General features: G+C 52.2%; 1 protein-coding gene across 3 annotated transcripts in view; it reads right to left on the bottom strand.

Moving 5' to 3' along the window:
* Positions 1 to 3,335: 3,335 nt before the first annotated feature.
* Positions 3,336 to 20,446, bottom strand: part of Shank2 (SH3 and multiple ankyrin repeat domains 2) — a 537,673-nt gene continuing 520,562 nt past the window's right edge. For all 3 annotated transcript variants that reach the window (XM_023710614.1, XM_023710615.1, XM_023710613.1), the window contains 2 exons: positions 16,942 to 19,351; positions 3,336 to 7,238 (listed from right to left, as the gene is read on the bottom strand). In XM_023710614.1, the coding sequence (XP_023566382.1) occupies positions 6,668 to 7,238; positions 16,942 to 19,351 (2,981 nt within the window). In that variant the 3' untranslated portion in view covers positions 3,336 to 6,667. The remainder of the gene's footprint in view (positions 7,239 to 16,941; positions 19,352 to 20,446) is intronic.

Below are 20,446 nucleotides of genomic sequence, written 5' to 3'. Positions count from 1 at the left end.
GATCAAGGTTGCCTCCAATTGTTTCAATCTTCCCCCAACCCTTAGCTGATTCAGCTGAGAGGACCTGCCTTGCCTAGCCCTTGAGACCTTTGGCCCTGCACAGATGACTTCAGAAGGTGGCAGGGAGGCGTGTCCTCGTCGCCAAGGGCAGATTCCGACCAAGCAGTAGTTCCCAGATTACCTGTGGGTCTCACCTACAGACAGGTGGACTTAGCCAGGGAGGCTGCAGACAGACCCTGGCTCTCCACGCATGGTGCACCTTGGCAAGGCTTGGTTTTTTCAGCCGTGAAGTAGGCTCTTGGTTTCTAGCTGTAGGGCTGCCCGGCTCTCTGGGTGTGGCCCGAACACAGCACCAGGTACTATTTCAGGCTCGGTCCATTTCTGGGTTCTGAATGCCAATATCTGCTTAATGCTGTGTGCTCCTCCTGCTCCTTGGGTTTGGGACTGGCAGGATATATTTTTGCCATCATCCCAGGCAGGGAAGGCTGCAGGTGGGCAGTGACAGGGCAGGTGCCTTTTGATAGCACCAGAAAGGAGTGCTGGCCACCAGGAACAAGTGGCTGCTGAACTGTGTCCAGGTTCTGTGACCTGGCTGTGTCCCTAATCTTCACCTCGAACAGGACCTGGGGCTCGGCACTCAGATCATGTCTCATGGGGGCTGTATTGCCCAGGGGTGCATCATGCTCCCAGTCACCCTTTGCCCATTTGCTTTGAGTAGAGGCCGCCCCTGCTGGTGAGTAGACTGAAGCCTTGGAGCTGCTGTAGCCCCTCTCCCTGGTCAGCCCCTTCAGATTCCTAGGTTATTGGCTGCATGTATTCTTGTAATTACTCGACCCAGATATCCAGTTTATTCTGGCCTGGGGAAAGAGGTAGATGGTTGTGTGAAGTTTGCAGGCACTGCGGAGAGTTCTAGATCTACAGAGTCCCCTGCTGCTTGGAGCTGTGTGTGGTCGGACAGCTCACTGTGTGTTGATGGACACAGTATAGGATCCTGGCCTGCCTCTGGAAGTGTTGACAGCTTGCTTGCTGAGGGTCCCTGAAGAGGAGATGGGGTGCTGTTGCTCCTGTCTGTCTGCAGAGGTCCACCAGAGCTCACTGTGTGGTGACTCTGCTCTGACAGAGGGCTGGCTTCTGACGTGGTTACTACACCCAGGCTCTTCCAGGATGCCAGGGGCCACTCAGGGAAGCAGAACACTGGGATGGATTCAGTGTATGGCCTCTCAGCGTTGAGACAAAAATTAGACAGATACACTTCTTACATCATTTTTCTTTTAAAAGGAAGACATACATTGCATTCCTTTAATTTATGAAAAATAGAAATAGTTTTTCTGTGACGAGTGACCTCTCAGTCACTAAGAACAAGTATGATGAGTTTTTTTTTTTTAACCAAAAAATGTGCAGAAGGTGCCCCGATAGCTCAGTCAGCAGAGCATCAAAAATTAGCAAAATATATTTAGTGTTGCTGACCTCAATAAGCATTACCAACAAGCACCACCAGGGGGCGAAACACTACAAGGGTGGGAGGCAAGAGATTTTCTTTTCCGTGAACCTTCTCAAACTTGATTGTATTTTAATTAAATGAAAATACTAAAAGTGACATAGTGGAGAGCACTTTTAATGGAAAATTAATTGATAACACAATCTTGTTTCAATGTTCTTTTTATTTTTTAATTTAAACGACTGTGTATTCCACAGCCTCAGGATAAGAAAGGCTCCAGAATGAAGTCTAGATCTTCTCAACATTTCATTTTTGAATCAGTTTTTCTTTACTTTGTGCATTGATATGGGCTTCTCAGTTCAGAAAACAAGGCACTATAACTATTTTATCAGCTACATTTAATACATTGAAGATACTTTTATCCTTTCATTAAATATACAGCATTTGAGCACAGTATGGTTTTACGTAGGTCAGGTTCGGAACAGCCAAGGCACACACTTTTTTTTTCGTCCTTTTTTTTTTTCTCCTGTATTTATTTGAAAGGCTCATAGTAAAGCTCCAGAATTGCCATGAAAAGAGTTCCAGAGTAGAAGCACTGAATAGTGGTTGTTGTAATTTTAAACATAAAACAGTAAAGATTGTGCGGTGTAGAACCGTGTTACAGGGATCCTGAAAAAACAGAGCCACGGACACAGTGCGGGGTACGAGTCGAGGGATCAGACCTGCGGCAATCTGAGAGCCAATGCTGGGGGTTACCCCATCCCCGAGGCAGGGGCCGTCCCCTCTGCATGCTGCTGTGCGGCCACCTAGCGACTGTGGCATTTTACTCATGGGCATACATGGTAGCTATAGATACAGAAACACATTCCAGTTTCCCTGGTTATTAAAACACCTCAAAGTTCAAATAAAAGAAAAAAAAATCCTCCAATGATTTTTTTTTTTCCTCCAACAAGACAAAAACTGTACTTGCTTAGGACAAAGGTTTGGAAGAAACCACTGGACATGAACTTGGGGGGTGACGGTGAAAGGCTGGGAGGAACTATTTGAGGGTGAGGTGGTGGCTGGGCAAAGTACAACGATAGGAAGGTTAGCATTGTTGATAAATGGAAACACAGTGGCTGCTGTTCAGGCGGAGAATGTGCCAGAACAGAAGGAATCGTTCAGGGACTAGAGGCTCTTTCCACTGATGAGGCCAAAGAGCTTCAGTGTTTAACATAGACTTTCCTTGTTAGGAGTCAGGGCGCAGCTCTGTAATCCCAGTTACTTGGGATGCTGAGGCAAGAGGAGCACAAGTGCAAAGGCCAGCTTGGGCAACATAGCAAGACCTTGCCCCAAAATAAAGGGGCTAGGGATGCAGCTCAGCACTCCCTCATGCTGCAGAAGGGGGGAGAAAAAGCCATTTCCCGAAAACAGAAGAGATGACCCATGTCTTCCTCACTCAGCTCTTTGCTCTAAGGACACATATTCTTGTTCCAGGCCCAGGTAGATTGCTTGCTTAACGCGTTGGGCTGTGTTGACCAGAGAATCTGCCCAGGTCTGTAGCTGCCAGGGCCTTATGACTAGAAGACAGCTCACTGGGGGCCAGGCACTCCTCCTCCCCTAGGCCTGCCTCAGTCTCCAGGGCTTGGCTGCTGCCACCACAAAGGGGCAGGAACAGCCAAGTCGGGGCCAGGCTCCCAGGAGCCAGAAGCCAGTTCTGACATTTTATAAAAATTATAAAGTAATATACACATTTCCATTCACGGAGAATGCGTAACAGAATGGAGACGCCGCCGATGAGCACGAGGAAAGCGTTTTCGCACTTTGATGAGAGATTTTAACTGGTCAGTTTTAGGGAGGTAAAGCTGGCTGTGTTGCTTCCGATCACCTTTGTTAGGAGCATGGCAACTTTTTGTTGAATTGAGATTTCACTGTTTGCAATCAGAACCACAACCTTAGTGCAAGAGTATATTTATTTTTTTTTTTTTACAGTAATTTTGGTTGCCATACAAGAGATTTGAGGATTGGGAGAAAGTGCAAATTACAGGAGCTTTTTTTGTTTTCTTGTTTTTTAATAAAGTCTAAAAAGAATAAAAGCACAACAGGAACAGCAACAGAGATATGCGAACGTGTGTTACAGAAACTATAGTGTGAAACATATTAGTATTTAAAAAACAAAAACAAATTGTTAATGGGAAATAAAATCAATATATGTGGCCCCCACACAAAAAAGTCATTGCCAGATCAACTGGATGTTTGCTTGTCCAATAACTCAGAAAAAAGTTAGTTTTATTAACTAAAGTACCACAAATAATTCACTTTGTGATATGTAAAATTCAGCAAATCAACAGTCACATTGAATCAATTTTATATTATATGAATTAACTTAAAATGTGCACAGACGCCCTGGAGAAGGTATCTTGGCAGATATATATAATTTACATCTTGAGAGATTTTGGTTTTGTATACACAATATTACAGAAACTAGGCATGTAATTGCAGTTTGCTTAAATTACAGTATATAACAAAAGTTGTTCTTAAAACCTGGAGTAATAGTAATGTGATCATTATATGAGCAGTTTAAACATTTGTTCCACCATTAAAGAGGGGCCTGGGATAGGGCCTGATCCTGACGTGTCCCACAGGGAGAACAGTGGATGGCAATTTGAGCAGGGACTATTGCTTTCTGTAGCAAAACCATCCAGCAGAGCCCCAGTAGACTCTTCTCGGCAACACCGGTGTGTGGTGTTGGCCAAGGCAGGTTCTGATGCATCCTACCGCTATTCGATGATAAGACAGCGTGAAGACTTCGTCAGCTCTGGAGGCTTTCGGTCGGTCAGCTTGCTTTTGGTTAGTGGCATGTGGCTTAAAGTTTCGTTAAGGGGGGGGGTGGTAGCTGCTCTGGCTGCCTGGCTGCCTGGGTCAGTAGGCCCCAGGCCACCAGTCCCCTGTCTAGCATTCTTCCTGGCACTGTGTGTAGAGGTAATGCCAACTGTAGGCAAAGGAAAAGAGCCTGGTGAAGTGGTATACTGAGAAATTTCGCAAAAATCACTGAATGGAAGACAAATTAATGGCAGAACCACTAGTTTTACATTTTCTGGAATACAGCCGCCTGTGGTACCTTTTTCTAGAGTAATGCTTGTTTATGACATCGTGGGGAACAGAAAGTACATGAAGCAAAGCGCCTTAGTGTTCAATTAATTCCACTGGATTGGGTCATTCAGATAGGAAGATTGACCTGCAAATGGTTTTGGAACAGACGTGATCCAAATATTGGCTTTCCAAATCAAGGATGTGCGTGTGTGGGGTGTGTATTTTGGTTTTATTTTTGGAGAAACTGCTGCATTGTGAATTGTAATGACTTTTGAAGAAATAATTGTCTTTCAATGAAGAAGTTCTAGCAAAGATAGAAAATATAACACAGCTCTGCTGGTTCAGATGCATCCAGATAAGGTTGATTTAAAAAGGTCATACTTGTATAATTATTCCACAGAAATAGTATCATTAAATCACAAAAGTTTTTTTTTTCTTTAACTTTCTAGCACTGAAGTAGCACAAAGGCTGCCTAGTAGACCAGCCACTTTTTTTTTCTTAAAATATTGTGCTTATAAACTATCTGTACACCTATTTAAACTTGCAGTAAAGAAAGATTTTAAATTGCTAAATTTTATGTGTTCATTCTAGAGTTGTTTCAGACCTCATCAGACACATGGTCGTGAGCATAAAGAAAAAAAGGAAAAAAGGTGTTTTATAATTAGAGATGGGCTGGGCTAGTTCTAAAATCATAATGAAACCACACACCTGACATTTGCATTTTCTCCACACTTGGGAGAAGGTGCGAGAAGCCTGACTTGATGTTTTTCAGCCTGTGTGCAACTGGTGACCTCCCTTGGACATCAGAGGTATCATTTCTGGAAGGAGGGACTCGGGGCAAGAGGGGTACAGGCTCAGGAAGCCAGGCCATCGTCTGGGGCCACCATCCTGCCTTGTTCCTGTTCTCATTCACCTGCATCCTGAAGCCTACCTTCTGTTCTCTGCCCTGGGTCCTGTCTGTACTCCCTGCCCATGGGGTCCTCCAAGACCCTGTTGTACTATTAAGACAAGCTGGTGGGATTCCCGGATATCCGGAGTGAAGGGGGAGAAGCCCCTAAGTACCACCTTCCCTGGTATCTGTGAGCAGAAGGGCCATCCTGGCGGAGGTGTTTCCTTCAGCTGGGTTCAGCCTGAGGTCACACAGCTCCACCAATGACCACGTTGTCTTCTTGTCCTTCATGTTGAAGTGGATGCTCACCTGCTCTGATCTTTGCAGAGCTCAACAGGCCTTTAATTAAAAAGAATCCTGAGAGGCAGAGGACCCCTCTCCATCCTGGGCAGATGTTCCTGGCAGTAGTTGCTCTTGTCTCAGAAGAGGCCCTGGGCCCAGGAAACTGCACAATGGCTGGTTCCCATGGCCAGGGCTCCCCTCCTTGGGATCGTGACCTTGTGCTTTGACTAACTCCATGTGACATCTGTTTGGCCACCTTGGAATTATGCTAATATTTGCAGAAAGAAAGAAAGAAAGCTAAGCAAAGCCAGGCACGATCCCATTTCAAACGCCTACCACTGCCGAGGACTTCATGGCTAAGAACCATGGGCGCACAACACAGGAGGAGACGGGGGAAGTGATCCAGCCAGGAAAAGCCACTGTCTACCTTTCAGGCCCAGGAAGGGCCCTGAATGAGCCCGTCTGGGAGCATCGCACTGAAGCAAGTACAGGAAAGAGACAGGAGCAGATGGGCACTGGGCATCCTCCAGGAGGCCACAGGCTGGAGGAAAGGCTTGTGTTGGGACCTGCATGGTGAGAGCTGCCCAGAAAGCAGAGCAGGGAGGTCTCAGGAGGTATCTGGAGTACATTGATGTCTGCCTACAAGAGCAAGGATCCCCTGTGAAATCGATGGGAGCCGCTTGGGCCCAGCAAAGCGGGGTCACCTGCATGCTGGGAAGCAGGCTGGGAATCTGTATCCATGTTAGAAAACCCCCCTCCCCATACTCTGTTGGACAGAAGCCACCCGAGAAACCCATGTGGAGAGCTGGGGTTCCAAGGCCTTGGCTCAGTCACTCTGTGGCTGCTCTCAGCATTTCTTTGGGTACTTGGAGACAAACCCGTGGAATGGGGTTGGCGCTCACAGACTCTGCTTGCCATCAGATACTTCAGCATAAGCCCATCTCTACTTATAACAAGAAGTCTATAGAGGGAAGGAGCAGCCGTCCTTATCTGTCTAGGAGCTGTTTCAAAGCCCTTTCTATGTTCATTCTGTGCCCAACACGAGTCACCCCCAGATCTATCAGGTCTTCCTTCTGAAGGTTCGGTAAGTGACTGCCATCGATCTCATTGTCCATGAAGGTCTCTTTGTGTTCACCCAAGTTCAGACTTTCCAGCCAATCTGCCACGTCTGGTTTAGTCCATAGGTGGACAGGTTTAGTTGTAAAAGGCTTATTTGAGATTGGCTGTTGGAGTATTGAGGGAGATGGCGACCTGCTGCGGCCTGCTGGGTTCAAGCCAAATAGGTCCCCAACAGGGGGCTGGCCTGGAAGGCTAAAGACATCTGAGAGTGTGGGAGAAGGAGATGCAGCGGCAGCAGACAGAGGGGTGGGCAGAATATCTTTGCTCATCTCTGTTGGTGAGACCACAGGGCTGGGGGCACGTCTTGTTCCTGAGGTCCTACTTTCATAGTCAGGGGGCCGGCTCTGCAGGGTGATGGGCTGGGAGGTGCCAGGGCGGACAGTGAATGTGACCGTCGTGCTCCGTGTACCTGAGACGGTGCTCATGACCTCCGGGCTTCTGAAACAGTAACAACAAAGAAAACTAATCACAAGCCAGGTCACTGAGAAGGGCTGGGGAGGGGCCCAAGCCACACCATAGCATCTAGTAGCAGGTCACTGGCAGTGAGCAAGTGGTTTGCCATGCCAGGATGGGGCGGGAGGAGCAGGAGGCAGAGGCCTCAGGAGACACCACAGCACACCACGCCGGCCACTCACCTGAACCCAGGCTGGAGGAGCTGGAAGGTCTGCCTGTGCTAGGACCTGGGGACTTGGGGTGCCTTACCCAATGAGGGCATCGGGACAGCCAGCCCCTGGGAAAATGAGCTCAGGGACATCTCCCTCCCTGAGTGACTTGCCTTGATTGGGCAGGCAGGTAGGGGAAGCACACTCGCAGAGGGACCCTCTCTGGCTGCTCTTGGCTGCCCGGCCATCCGTGGCTTTTTGGCTCCATAGTTTTAGAACAAGAGCAGGGTAGGACCAGCTATGAGGCACCCAGGGTTGGAGGAAGTTCTCCCCCAACCCAGAGGGCAAGAAGCACTTTGTCACACTGTGTCCGAGCTAACCTCAGGGCAAGGTCTGCTTCCCAAGAGGCCCTGCCTCACTGCGTGAACTGATGCACTGAGGTGTCTCCCACTTTTGTGCAGAGATTCACTAGGAGGAGGTGCCGTCCTTGCTGCAAGCAGAGGCCTGAAGGGAACCCCGGGCCCCATGCCTACCTCCCTCACTACGTGTAGGCAGGCGAAGCTGGTGGGGCTGGGGGAGAGGCTCAGCTCCCCCAAGGGCCCCTTGCACCGGCTCCGGTGGGGATGTACCTGTGGGACACAGGTGACATCTGGGGCTGGAGCAGTCCTGTTCACACTTGCCTACAGGGAGGTGGTTTTTTATAAAATGCCCCTCTCTGGCTTGGGCCTGCCCCTGGCAGGTCACACCTAGGGAGGACAGGCATCTAGCTGTCTGCACCTGGCTCTTGCTCTTCTATCCCCAAGCTGCACCATGGCTGTTCTGCCACCTGCGGCCACAGTGTGTGTTTCCTGCCTCCCAGGCTCACTTACGTGAATGTGTGTGCTCACCCCACCCACTTCTGGAAAGATGAGACCTGCCTGGGCCCTTCGGGATCTGGATGGAGAGACACAAACTAAAGTCCTGGCTCTGCCAAATATCGCCCGAGTGTGGGGAGTCTATGTCTGCCTGCCTGTATGAACTTGGTCTGTCTCCTACCGAGGCAACTGGGGGATGAGGACAATGAGGATCCTCAAGTCCATCTCAGAGCTGCAGAGCCGGGACCGTGGGGGTGGGGCAGCTGCTGCAGTGAGCAACATTCCCCCAAACACTGACAAAGGCACTAGACCATAGAAACCATGTTGTAGCTCCTGCTTTTCTTCAGGGTCTGCCACGTGCTGACAGGTCAGAGCCTACATGGGGCAGAAGTGGGAAGGGGCAGGGGCCATGTAGTCAGTCACCCGGCTGTGGTCTCTGTGCCTTTCCTTGGGCTGCTATGGGTCTGGGTGAAAGTATGGGATTGTCACCCCGTCCTGAGCTCTGCGGCTCTTCTCCACCCGACAGTAGTCATGGTGGGGATATACTTCCCCTGTGGCCCACTCCAGGGGCAGGACAGAGGTGCACACCTGAAAAGGCACTGTGCTGGGGGCTCGAGCCTCAGTTCTGTCTTGAAAGCGGATGGGGGTTGGCAGGGGTACACTATGGACCAGGGATGTCTGGGGAGCCAGAGCGCTCACAGGCCACTTCTGGAGGCTGGAAGCCCTGTGCACAGCCCTGAGTGGAGCCTTTCCCTGGCTCTTTAGGCTTGGGAGCCAGTTGGGCCAATGAGATGGCTATACGGGCAGGGGGGAGGCAGACCCACCAAGGTCAGAGGCAGCTCAGTGCAGGCTGGGGAGCCCGCTGGCTCTGCAGGCCGTAAGGGGCTGCGCCTTGAGACTAGGATTAAGTTCTTGAGAAGAGTTGGCCTGCAGACGTGGTAAGGACCTAAGGGACCTGTCAAGTCCCTCTCTGGTGCTGCTCAGATCTAGGTAGCTGGCTTTAGGTCTAGACTGAGAAGGTGCTGCAGCGAGCTGGCCTGTCTCCGCCCCTGTGCGGTGGCGGATGTGACATCTGTTTGAGGAGCCCGTGGTTGTCACTTTGTAGAACAACTGAACTAAGATGGCTGAAATACCTGTACGTATGAAACAGCTCTGAACAGAGGTGATCGGGGCTGCAGGTCACACTGAGGACTTTTGGAGAAAGCAGACTTTTTTTTTTTTTTTTTTAAGACAGGGTCTCTGTGTTCTTCAGGGTGGCCTTGAACTCACTATGTACCTTGGGCTGGTCTTGAACTCATGGTGATTCTACTGCTTCAGCCTCCCAAGTCCTGGGATGACAGGTATATGCCACCATTCCTGGGGGAATGGATTGCTTTTAAGGTGGGAAAACATCCCCCAAGCACAGTTTGTTCAGGTGAGATGGGGTGGAGTTAGGGTTGCTGTGTGCGTGTTTTCTCTGAAGCTGTCTTGCACAGGGACTTGTCCTGAGACTTTGATACTGGGGCCCTACTGCACCATCCTGTTGGAAGGCCACCTGTTTCCTTATCAGGCTCATGAAACAGAGGCCACTTAATACCTGAATGGGCAGCAGGTACTGTGGCCTGGGCAGTGCTGTGACTACACACTATGTAAAGGACCCAGCTGTGAGTGGCTGGGCCTGTTTTTGGTAAGGAAAGGGCTCTGCAGCCAGCTGTGCACATCAGGAGGCAGAAAGGAAGCTCCTGACACCTGGCTGGGCAGCAGGAGCAGGGGACAGTGGCACACAGGAGACCACGCACCTCTCTGTAGGCGGCACTTACTTCTCTTCAGCACGACCCTCTTCTGTAAACACCCATCATGGAGCAAATGGAAATGACAAATGGAGCGATTGAGACAACACTGCAGAATTCATCAAGAAGAAGAAAAGCAGCCTCCTTAGAGGATGGAAGGAGAGAGAGGTACGGACCGTGGCTGCAGCGCTGCATGAGCCCATCCCTTCCTGACACAGGTTCAGGGCAGGGTGATGCCTAAGCAGCCCATGACTCCAACCGGAAATCAACGTGGGTGTTACTTTCACAGTTGGCAGGGAGCGCTTACAGCTTTACCATCTCTGGCTTGGGACAATGTCAAGCACTTTAAAAAGACGGTAGTGACACCGGAAGAGTATTGGTCCATGCTCCGAAGGAAGACAGCCAGCTTCCTGCTAAATTCCCAGATTGGTTTCTGGGGCTGCGTTTTCCTTCTGCAACTCAGGAAGGATACAGCATCAGTCCTAGGGGGGCAGGCTGTTCCACAGGGTACCAGGGCTTCCCGTCAAGCCTGTGTGAGGAGATGCCAGTTCAGCAGCTGGCTGCACAGCTGTTAGACCTGGTCACATGCTGAGGACCCGCCCAGCACAGCTACAGAAGAGCACAGCCAGAGAGCTGGAGCACAGGGAAGGGCGGGCTGGCCGGCTCGCCCTGTGCCTTCCCGTAGCCTGGTTCCCCTTCGCTTAATCACATTGATATGATTCACTGGATCCTCCCTCATGCACGGATCATTATGTTGCTAAGCAACCACTTGGTTGCTGGGCGGAACATACAGGAATCTATTATCCTGATTTAGAACAGACATACATATGCACACACACACAAACACACACACATACCCTCTCTCAGATGATCACTCTGTAGCCTTTAAAATCAAACCCATGTAGAAAATTTCAGAGAAATCGGCCCCGGAGGGACTCAAGAGCTCTGCACACCCTGCAGTTTCCTCAGGCAGGACAGGTGGTGGTGGCGGTGGTGGTGGTGGCGGCGGCGGGGCTATGCAATCGGCCTTCCCTCTCTTTACAAACTCAGATTGGTTCAGGAGCAATGACGTGAGCCAGGGGCCATTCAGAGATGAGAAGGCCCTGGTGCTCCTTTGGTCCTTCTTGGGCCTGGGCCTTTCAGCCTGGGCTCCTTCCTGTGCTCAGGCACTCCTCTATACTGCAGCCGCCACTGGGCTTTCGTGCCAGCCACATTGTGCACGTATGGACTTCTCAGTTACTCTATTTTTATAGCCTCCCCAAGAAGGGAGACGGAACTGAGAGCGCCCAGTCATTAACATCTGCCCTGGGTCTGCATGCTGGGGCAAGCGTCAGCGCTCTCCTCCTACCCCGCCCTTCTTGCCCTGGCTTAGCAGCTGGGACCCTCTGTGTGCCTCCAGTCTTAGGCTCCACAGTTACACTCAGTTATGAACCCCTGGAGCAGCCTGCTGTCTCGGTCCTCAGGGTGGTCCAGAATAGGGTAGATGAACTAACCAGTGAAAAGGCAGTCTATGGATACTCTGCCCACTTCCTTTATCCAGAAGTGGAGTGACTTGTCCAAAGTCAGACGTGGGAGGGGACTTCTGCTCCCAAGAGACCTGGTCTCCCTGCTAGGGGCTCACGCCTCCGCAGCTAGAGAGGCAGCCGGCTCTCATGGAGAAATGCTCACCCGTGGTTCTTCCCAGGTAGTCTCCCACTTCAAATGTCAAGTCAATGAGATTTGAACCTGCTGTTTGTTGACTAAAGGACGTATTCCTGTCAGGCCAGAGACTCTCCAGTGCCATCCCCAAGAAGTGAAACACCACCAGCAGATCCCAGGGCCTCTCCCTGGTATCACCTGTCACCTTCCCATTGGGTGATCCAGGACATGCCCACTGCCTTGGAGCCGGTGGGTAATGGAAACACCACTAGGCAGCTCTATTGTCCTGGTAGTTCAGGAGTCTGCCCTTAGAATATCTGGGCTGAGATTATATATATATATATATATATATATATATATATATCCCCCACATTGATCCATTCTAACATGAAGAAGTTCTCAGGACAGTATTGTGGGAGCCAGTGGAAAGCTGATGCACAGCACAGAGGCAAATGGGGTGTCGGGGTAGAGCAGCTCGTTGGGTGCAGGCTGTGCACTCTGGGCAGCTAGAAACCTGGCAGCTCTGGGTCCTGCGCTTTCACGCAGTCCTTCCCAGTATAGTCTGAGCCTCAGCCAGGAGACGGCCAGCCCTGAGGCTCTTCGGGACCACCACTGAGGGCTGGCAACCCAGAGGGCACCTTGTAATGTGCTGTTCCCTTTGTTGGAAGCCACGGGGTACCCACAAGCATCCACTCAGTGCTCTGTTCCTCCCACAAACTCAGTGAAAGCAAAGGTGACCTTTTCAGTGGAAATGTTGAAAAACACCAGATTTGCCTAGCTTTAGAAATGCTATCTGGTATTTGTCAGTTATATCTCAGGAAGGCTGGGGAAAGATGATACCTGGATCTCCCAGGTCACAGCCAGCTTGCTTAGGCTCAGCACCTATCAGGCAAGCAGCCTGGGCTGTGGGTGCCTGGACTCCTTGGGCACTTAAGTCTCTCTGGCACCTACCTGCTCATCTCAGGAGCATGGATAATGCCCTGCCCACACAGTATCCTCACTAATCCTTGGGAGGCAAAAGGATGGTCATGCCAAGCCTGAGCCAGCACTCCAAGAGCTGCTATCCCTCCAGATTTGGTGCCATTACCCCATGGCTCCATGGTCCTTGATCCTTATGGCTTGGCCCCACCCTGCCACCTGGCCCAGTCTCCTCAGCATAGAAAGTACCTTTCTGCCTCTGGCTAAGGCATGGGCTCCTGGTTCTCCCCTTAGCAGCCTCTTTTGGGTATTTTAAGTTTTTCCAATATCACTTCTCGGCCTGCCAGCTCTTCTCCTTATCCGATCACTAACCTGTTAGAATATCTTAGTTTCGTGGCAGCATTTGTCACAGTTGGGTTTATCTTATATTCATTGTCCATTTTCCCTTTAGAGAGTTGGCGCTCCTCTTCCCTTGGGGCATCCGGATGTTTCCTTTATCAGTGGTGTCTGGCATATAAAGGGCGGCAGGAACTGTTGAATGGAGACTGATGACCAGATTGGCTGCCCAGCTTTGGAGGGTACTGGCACCCTCCTTAGTGCCTTCGTCTCTGCCACAGGCCTTGTATCAGGTCTGTACAAAGCACCAGCTTGGTGAACACGACCGGTGGACTCAGGAGACCACGGGCTGGGCTGTGGTCCAAGCTTGAGGACTGTGTCCAGCCAGCCTCCCAGGTCTGCAGTTGGGTATTCTGTATGTCCCCAGAGGTAGGACTTTAACCAAAGCACCAAGTGCTCTGCTCCTTGGTCCCCAAAATGGCAAGGATTCCGCTCATGCCTAACACCTCGAAGGTTGTGGAGAAAGGTCAAGTGCTTCGATAGATGACTGAAGGTCTGTGAGAGTAAGCAGCAAAGCACAAGTGAAGGATGCTGGATGCCTGTTGGTGATGTCTTTGCACACACAATTATAGTGTGAGAGCACAAAAGGCTGAGGGTGGGTTGAGAGTCATTCACCGGGCTCTCAGGTCCCGTGGGAAGGGCTGCCAAGCACTAGGCTGTAGGCCAGGGGCCAGCCAGAGCCACTGATGGCTGGGAAGCCTGTGAGTTAGCAACTGCTGCCTTGGTTCTGCCTGAGAGAGCCAGCAACTTCTCCTAGAGACCCACTCGTCCCCATCCTGAAACCACAGCATCCTTGCCTGACTTTGACCTGTTTCAAGATTTTCCAGAGATGAGATTATTTACTGGCATAATCAGGCTGGGTGCCCAGAATGGTCTGGTCATGGCAGGGTTTTTAGGTCAAGCCCCAAGCTGCCTCCAGCACTATGTGTACAAGAAAATTACTGGATTGTCTTCTTTTTGACAACATATATTTAATCAAGATATTTCCAAATCTCACCACATCTTTGATTTTGCGGAGCAGCTCTAAGAGGCGAGAACTCAGATCAAATGTACCAAAGAAAGCAGGGATTTAGGAATTAACTTTCTCCTTAAAAGAATGTAAGAGTGAAAGGTGCCCTAAAGCACTGGTGAGCCACAACCAGCCCTCAGCATTGACAGCACAGGAGGGTTCTCCATTATTGCTCTAAAGGGTCAAGCTCAGCCCAGGCTCATCTATGGCATGTGTGCCATAGCAGGGTGTTTGTTATTTTTGAAAGTTCTGAAAGTACCCCAGTCCTCCCCGCCTGGTCCCCATCACTGTGGTGAATGACAGAGGATCAGCTTTGAAAATCATCCCCTTCTATGGAAATGGGGATTTCTGCACCACCACTTGTCTGTCATCTCAGAAAGTACGGTTTTCAATTTTCCCTAGAAAAACTTCTTTTTCCTTGGTAGGAATCCCCACCATCCAATTTCGAGCCTCAGTTTGTGCAGGGCACTTCACAACTCTGAATTTCTGGTTGCATTTGAAGAGACACCCAGGCTGGGAGTGCGATCCCAAGCCAGTTAGGATGGCAGCAAGAGAAGCTTTCTCCAAGACCTTTGTGAGCAAGGAGAGTGCTGCCTGCTGTTGTTCTACACGGGCATCGGGGCACGACGGGCCCCCCGGCGGCGCTGTGGGCTGCCATCCCAACCCTGCCAGGCCCTGTGTGTTTCCTGGCTTCAGTTCACATTCCCGAAGGCTGTGCCCCACCTCTGCCATGAGCCTACCCTTGCGGATAGTCGTCACATAGCCAGCCTTTCCTTCCAAGGTAATCCCTGGCTCCAGCCAGAGGACAGGAGTCAAGCTCTGAGCCAGGCTCCCAGGTGGGTGGTGCAGGCCGATGCCTTCTGGCTCAGGAGCACCGTCTCCTCTGCCTCACTGCTCTGACCTTGAATTTCCTTAACTGTGCAGTGGGAGCAATTACAGGCCCTGCCGGTGGCACAGGTGGGAACTGATGCCCAAGTGGCATGTGTTCGGTAGGTGCTGCGATCGTTCTTCTTGTGACTACACTGGGAGATGGCCATTCTTGGCCACGGAGCATGGGGTGAGGCTGACCACATCGCGGCTGTCTCAGGGAAGTCCCCCAGAATCCTGCCAGCTAATGGCTGTTGGAGGCTCCTCCCTGCCTGTGTCTACCTAGAGAAATGCCAGGGCCGGGCGGCCCCAGAGACACGTGCAAGGTGGGCTGTCATTCTGCTCTGAGCAGCCCAAAAGTGACTGATAGCAGGCTATTGGGCTGCTCCTCAGGTTGGCCCTGGGGGAGGAGGCACCTGGGCTTGCTGAGTAGATGTCCCCAGTGAGTTCTTTTTCTTTTGTTTGGTACCGGGGATTAAACTTGGGACCTTGCACTTGCCAGGGAGATACTTAGGCCGCTGGGCTGTATCCTCCCCAGCCCTTATAAATTCTTTTCTTTAGGACTGGAGTTGTTCTCTCTCAGCTCCTTCTGCCCCACAGATGACACTAATAAAGGGAGGCAAGGATGTGGAAGCATAGGCCTGAGTCCTGTCTCTGGTGGCTGCTGGGCTAGCTCATGGGAGAGCCACCAAGTCACTCTAGAACGTTCAGGCTCCTGAACTCAGCCCATAAACTCCAACCCCAGGGGAAAGTGTGAAACCCTCAGAGGAGGCTTTACCTATGATTTCCACATATGCAGGGACGGTGTAAAGAACTATATCATTACCTAATGGAGAGAGGCAGAATGACTTGTTTTTAGCTTTCCCTGAGACTTTTAAGTATATAATAAATGCCAATGTGTATGTATAGATGCACCCACCAGAAACACGGAGTTTCTAAAGCATTTCTCTCAGCCAGTAGAGGAACATGCTGGGCACGCAAGGAATTTCTCTCCACTCAGAGGTCTTATTGGATCATTGGTAGTTGGGGAGCCCTGTTAATAGACGTGGTATCAACGTGCATCTCTACCACACAGCCAGTTGGTAATTCCTCCAAAGAGTAATGGGCGCCATTCAAGTGATTTATTTACATCCTCCCTGAAAGGTAACTGGGAAAATTGTGGCTCTCAGCCCACACCTCAAGACCCAACTGCAGTGCGATATCATTGATTAATGGACTTTGTTGTTGGAATCAGATGTCTGCCCAGCGGGAGCACGAGGAAAGACTTCATTAGTCAGAACGATGAAACCTGAGACCAAACAGCAGCGGGAAAACCTGAGGCGCATCCTGCCCGGGAAGTGCGTGATAGCACGTGATGTGGAAGAGAGAGAAGGGAGAGCCAGCGTGCGTGGGGGAGGGGGGCCTGGGGCTGTGCTGGGCATCATCCAGGGGCGAGGGCCATTCTAGAGTCTGGCACGTGTATACAGAGGTGGCTTTTGGGGGGCTAGAAATGATGCCTTATCCACCCTCCTTCAGTCCCAGTGGGAATAACTTAAACCCCCGGGGTGCTGTGAATAAGGTTGGCTTTGACAACCAGGGGTTTTTCCTCCGTGATGTCTACTTTAGGGTAGGATGGGCTGGGAGAAAGGCATGTGCTTCCCTCCAAATTGACCAAGAAAGCTGGGGCTCAGGGTATCCCCAGCGCTCAGGCCCTACCCAGGCTAATGGCGTCGGGGGAACCCAGCCACACCCCTCACCCTATCATACACCCCCACCCCCACAGCATGGCTGATCTCCTCAGAGTGTGGTTTGGGCTTTGGTGAGGTTCAACCCAGCCTCCATGTGGTCGTGGCAAAGGTCTGAGAGTGCCGAGAGCCGAGCCTCCCTGACAGTTGTGGGGATGGCGGTGTGTGACCTTTTACTGCGCATCTTAGGGAGGGAGCAACACGTCTTGCCAGGACTGCCTTGACTCTGATGTCCTGCTGTTCGGGATGACACAGGAAGCAGGGTCATACCTGACTGGTGTTACGGACCCCCAGAGACAGCTGCTTGATTATTCCCCAGTGGCCTTTCCTTTGGTCAGCATGGCCAAGCCAACTGCAGACTTACCTGGGAGGGAGGCTGGTAGACTTGGCTCCCGCCGGTGAATCCAGTCCTTCCCCTGGCTTTGCTGATTTCTCTCGGTTCATTTGTTGTAGGATTGAGTTCAATTCACTAATGACATTTGCTTTTGGGCCGGAGAGAATCGGGCTTTTGACCTCCGTGATATCACCCCACAACTTGGAAGTCCTTGGCTGGATGCCCTTGGCCATCCCGGGCTGGGTACCGCCTGGTGGGGGTGGGGGCGCAGGTGGGGGAATGACAAAGCTGTCTACCACATCCTCTTCTAGGAGTGCATCTTGATAAAGTGCGTTGCTTTTATGAATTATGGGCTTCATTTTTGGCTTCGGAGGTACGGGGGGCTTGTCGACCACAAACGCCTGCCCGTCTGCATAGACCGTGCAGGTGTCCACGCTCTCCCCGCCTTCAGAGGACAGGGTAGAGATGCTGGACACGGTGGAGATGGTGCTGGTGGTCTCGAGATGGTGGTCACTGCTGCTCCGGCTGTCCACCTCCTCGATCCCGGAGTCAGTGACTGTGTCAAAGCTCTCGGGGGGTGGCAGGAACGAGGTGGGCAGACAGTTTGAGAGGCTGGCTGGCTTCTTGCTATCTGTGGAGCTGGCTGGCTGGCCAGAGTTCCACGAAGGGGAGGGGGGTGTGTCACTTTTCTTCTGCTTTGCCAAGTCAGTGAGAGTGGGAACAGAAGCAGCGCGGTCATCGGGGATATCAAAACTATTTGCAAATTCCAGGGGAGGAGGCAACGGCTCTGTAAAAATAAAATCCTCATCCAAGTCCACGGATGCCAGAGGGGGAGGAGGGATGCGGAATGGCAGAGCCACCGCCTCTTCCATGGAGCCTGCCGCCACAATGGTCCTGCCAGGAGTGGCGGTGGGCTCGGGGGCAGCGGAGATCTGTAAAGCACCTTCGGTTTCGGAAACGCCTTCTGGCACTGTGGAGGGCAAGTGGTCTGGCTTCATGTCCACGTCCTCTCTTTCCTCTTCCTCTTCCAGGGGCCCGCCTGTCTTGGTGGCGTCCACGGTATGCACCATCAGCAGGCCGGCTGACTTTTGCTGCGCCGTGTCCATGATGTTGATCAGCATGTTCTTCTTGTCCTCACCTCTCCGGTCCTTGCTTAGGTCCAGCTCGTACTTGTTTTCTGTCTCCTGCCGCCGCAAGGGCCCGCGGGTATTCTGCCTGGTGACTGGAGGGAAGCCAGCTTCCACGCTGGGCCGCATTTTGGTATCGATGTAGAGAGGTTTGTTGAGGTCAGCCTTGGGGGCTTCCCCCTTGGGCCCTTGCTGGGACTCCTTCATGGCTCGGTCCCTTGCAGACAGCGCCAGCGCCAGCGGGGAGCTGGGATCAAGCAGCCGTCCAGTGAGCGGATGGACATAATTCTCAGGGCTGGCTGTGCTGCTGCTCTTGGGGGGTGCTGCTGGGCTGCCCTCAGGCCCCTTGGCTTTGGATGCAGAATTCAGGGGCCTCCCAGCCTCTCCCTGAGCAGTAGCCTCACCACCGCCCATGAAGTGGTTTTCTGGCTCCCTTGACGCTGCTCCTGGTGTGGGTGACGCCAGCTGCTCCGAGTCATCCTCATCGCCAAACCCACCCTCCTCAGGGAACTTGGAGGGCCGTACCCGGGGCACGGGCGGGCCCAGACCCACATCCTCATCCCCTAGGTCGGTGGAGAGGAAGGCTGGGGAGTTCCTCCTGGCTTCTAGCCGCTTCTCCCGGTCACGGACAGCCCCGGCAATGGCAGCGGCAAAGGGGCTGCTGACGGTCAAGCTGTCATCAGGCCGCAGCTGGCCCGGTGGCTCTGTGGCCTGGGGGTCAATTTCCATGCTGCTGCCTTGGCTGCTCTTGCCGCTGCTGCTGGTAGAGGGCTCCTTGACGATGATGGTAGGGATGGGGATGGAGCACGTCTTCTCGGGGCTGTCCTCCACGTTGGACTGCTTCACCAGCATGCCCTTCCGCCTGGCAGGCTTGGCGGGCACGTAGACTGCCTTGCTTGCGATCTTCCCTACCTCTGAGTATGGGTTCTCAGGCATCTGGCCCCGCTTGGTGCGGAAGGTGGCCTGGGGAGCGGCATTCCGACTGTAGAGGTCTTCAGAGTCCAGGGAGTAGCGGTCCAGCTCTCTCCTGTAGAACATCCCCTTTTCCCTCATCATGGTGGCCACTGTGTCGGACCTAGTGGCAGGAGACACCTTGGCAGCGGAATTCGGATTGAACGCGGGCTTAATCGTCCCATAGACTCTTGGAGTCGGGGACTTGGGGCAGTTGTAGGTGGTGGGGGAAGGTGGTGGTGGAGATGGGGGCACGGACTGTGGTGGAGGGGGGATATCCTCAGAGGTGTCTGGCATGGACAGGCTTCTGGTGAATTTTAGCATCGGAGGAGCCAGAAATTGTCGTTCTTCTTCTGTTATTCCTACAAGTAAAAAACAGGTTTAGTTTTAAATCACAACAATAAGCAAAAATCCTACTAAAGTTCTTAGGATTATGCAATCGGTTACATCGCTACAAACTTAGACACTTGTTATGACACACAGCACAAGCCACGATGCTGAGAGGTTAGTTCTATGGCCCACTTCAAGCCCACGAACAAGAAGAAAGAAAACAGGTACATACAGGGGGTGCAGTGAGCCGTTCTCTAGGACATGTGGTGCCCACATGTGGTGCCACAAGGTCAGGGCAGTGAAGGTCTGAGGCCAGGCTGTGTGCCACTCTTTAGGCAGAACCCCAGCTGCCAAGGTTCCTCGTGGCCAAATGGGCACATGTGTATGTGTATGTTGGCATGGGTGCTGCCTCATGCGGGATGAGCTAGCTAGCCCCAGAGCCTTTCTTCCTTGCCCCTTTCAGGCTTGACGAGTGTTCCTGGAGGCCTGAGGTAATCGCTTGCTCTCTGGAGGGCACAAGGTGCTTGCTCACATGATACACCGAGCCAGAACGGTGTTGTTGTCAGGTAGCTTCTGAGTAGTGATGTCCCCGCCCACGTGTGCAGGCAGACATGCCACCCCTCAGCAGCGTGTCTGCCTGTTGGCGTCCTGTGTGTGCTGAGAAGAGCCACTGTCACCTGGCTCATCTGGGCCTCATGGAGGGCTTCGTGTACAATGGAGTCTCTGGGCCCTCACCAGGACGGCTGTGAGGTGGCCGGCTTGGGGGAAAGGGCCATTTTGCTTCTGGGACATGCTGCGTTCATGAGGGGAATGAGCCTTGATCCCTCTAACTAATGACTTCATTCAGCCCACACGGGAGCGGGACGCTAAGCAACGCTTCCCAGAGCACCTGGGGAGCTCCATGCTAGTCCAGACTGGACCCTCCAGAGCTGGGCGGAGGGGGATGGCAGACCACTGTGGTCAGCCGGGACCCAAGTCCAGCTGACCTGGCACAGATCACAGCCACGTTCTGAGACGTGACTCAGGGGAGTACATGGGTACTGAAGGTGGCTGAGGCTGTAGTGCACCCTGGACGTTCTCTGAGTGTGCTGACTGGTGTGACTACAGACTGCGCAGCACTCTAAGAC

This window comes from Octodon degus, unplaced genomic scaffold, assembly GCF_000260255.1.
Source record: "Octodon degus isolate 3935 unplaced genomic scaffold, OctDeg1.0 scaffold00018, whole genome shotgun sequence".
NCBI lineage: Eukaryota > Metazoa > Chordata > Mammalia > Rodentia > Octodontidae > Octodon > Octodon degus.
The sequence above is the reverse complement of the archived record's forward strand: the minus strand, read 5'-3'. Positions and strand labels throughout refer to the sequence as shown.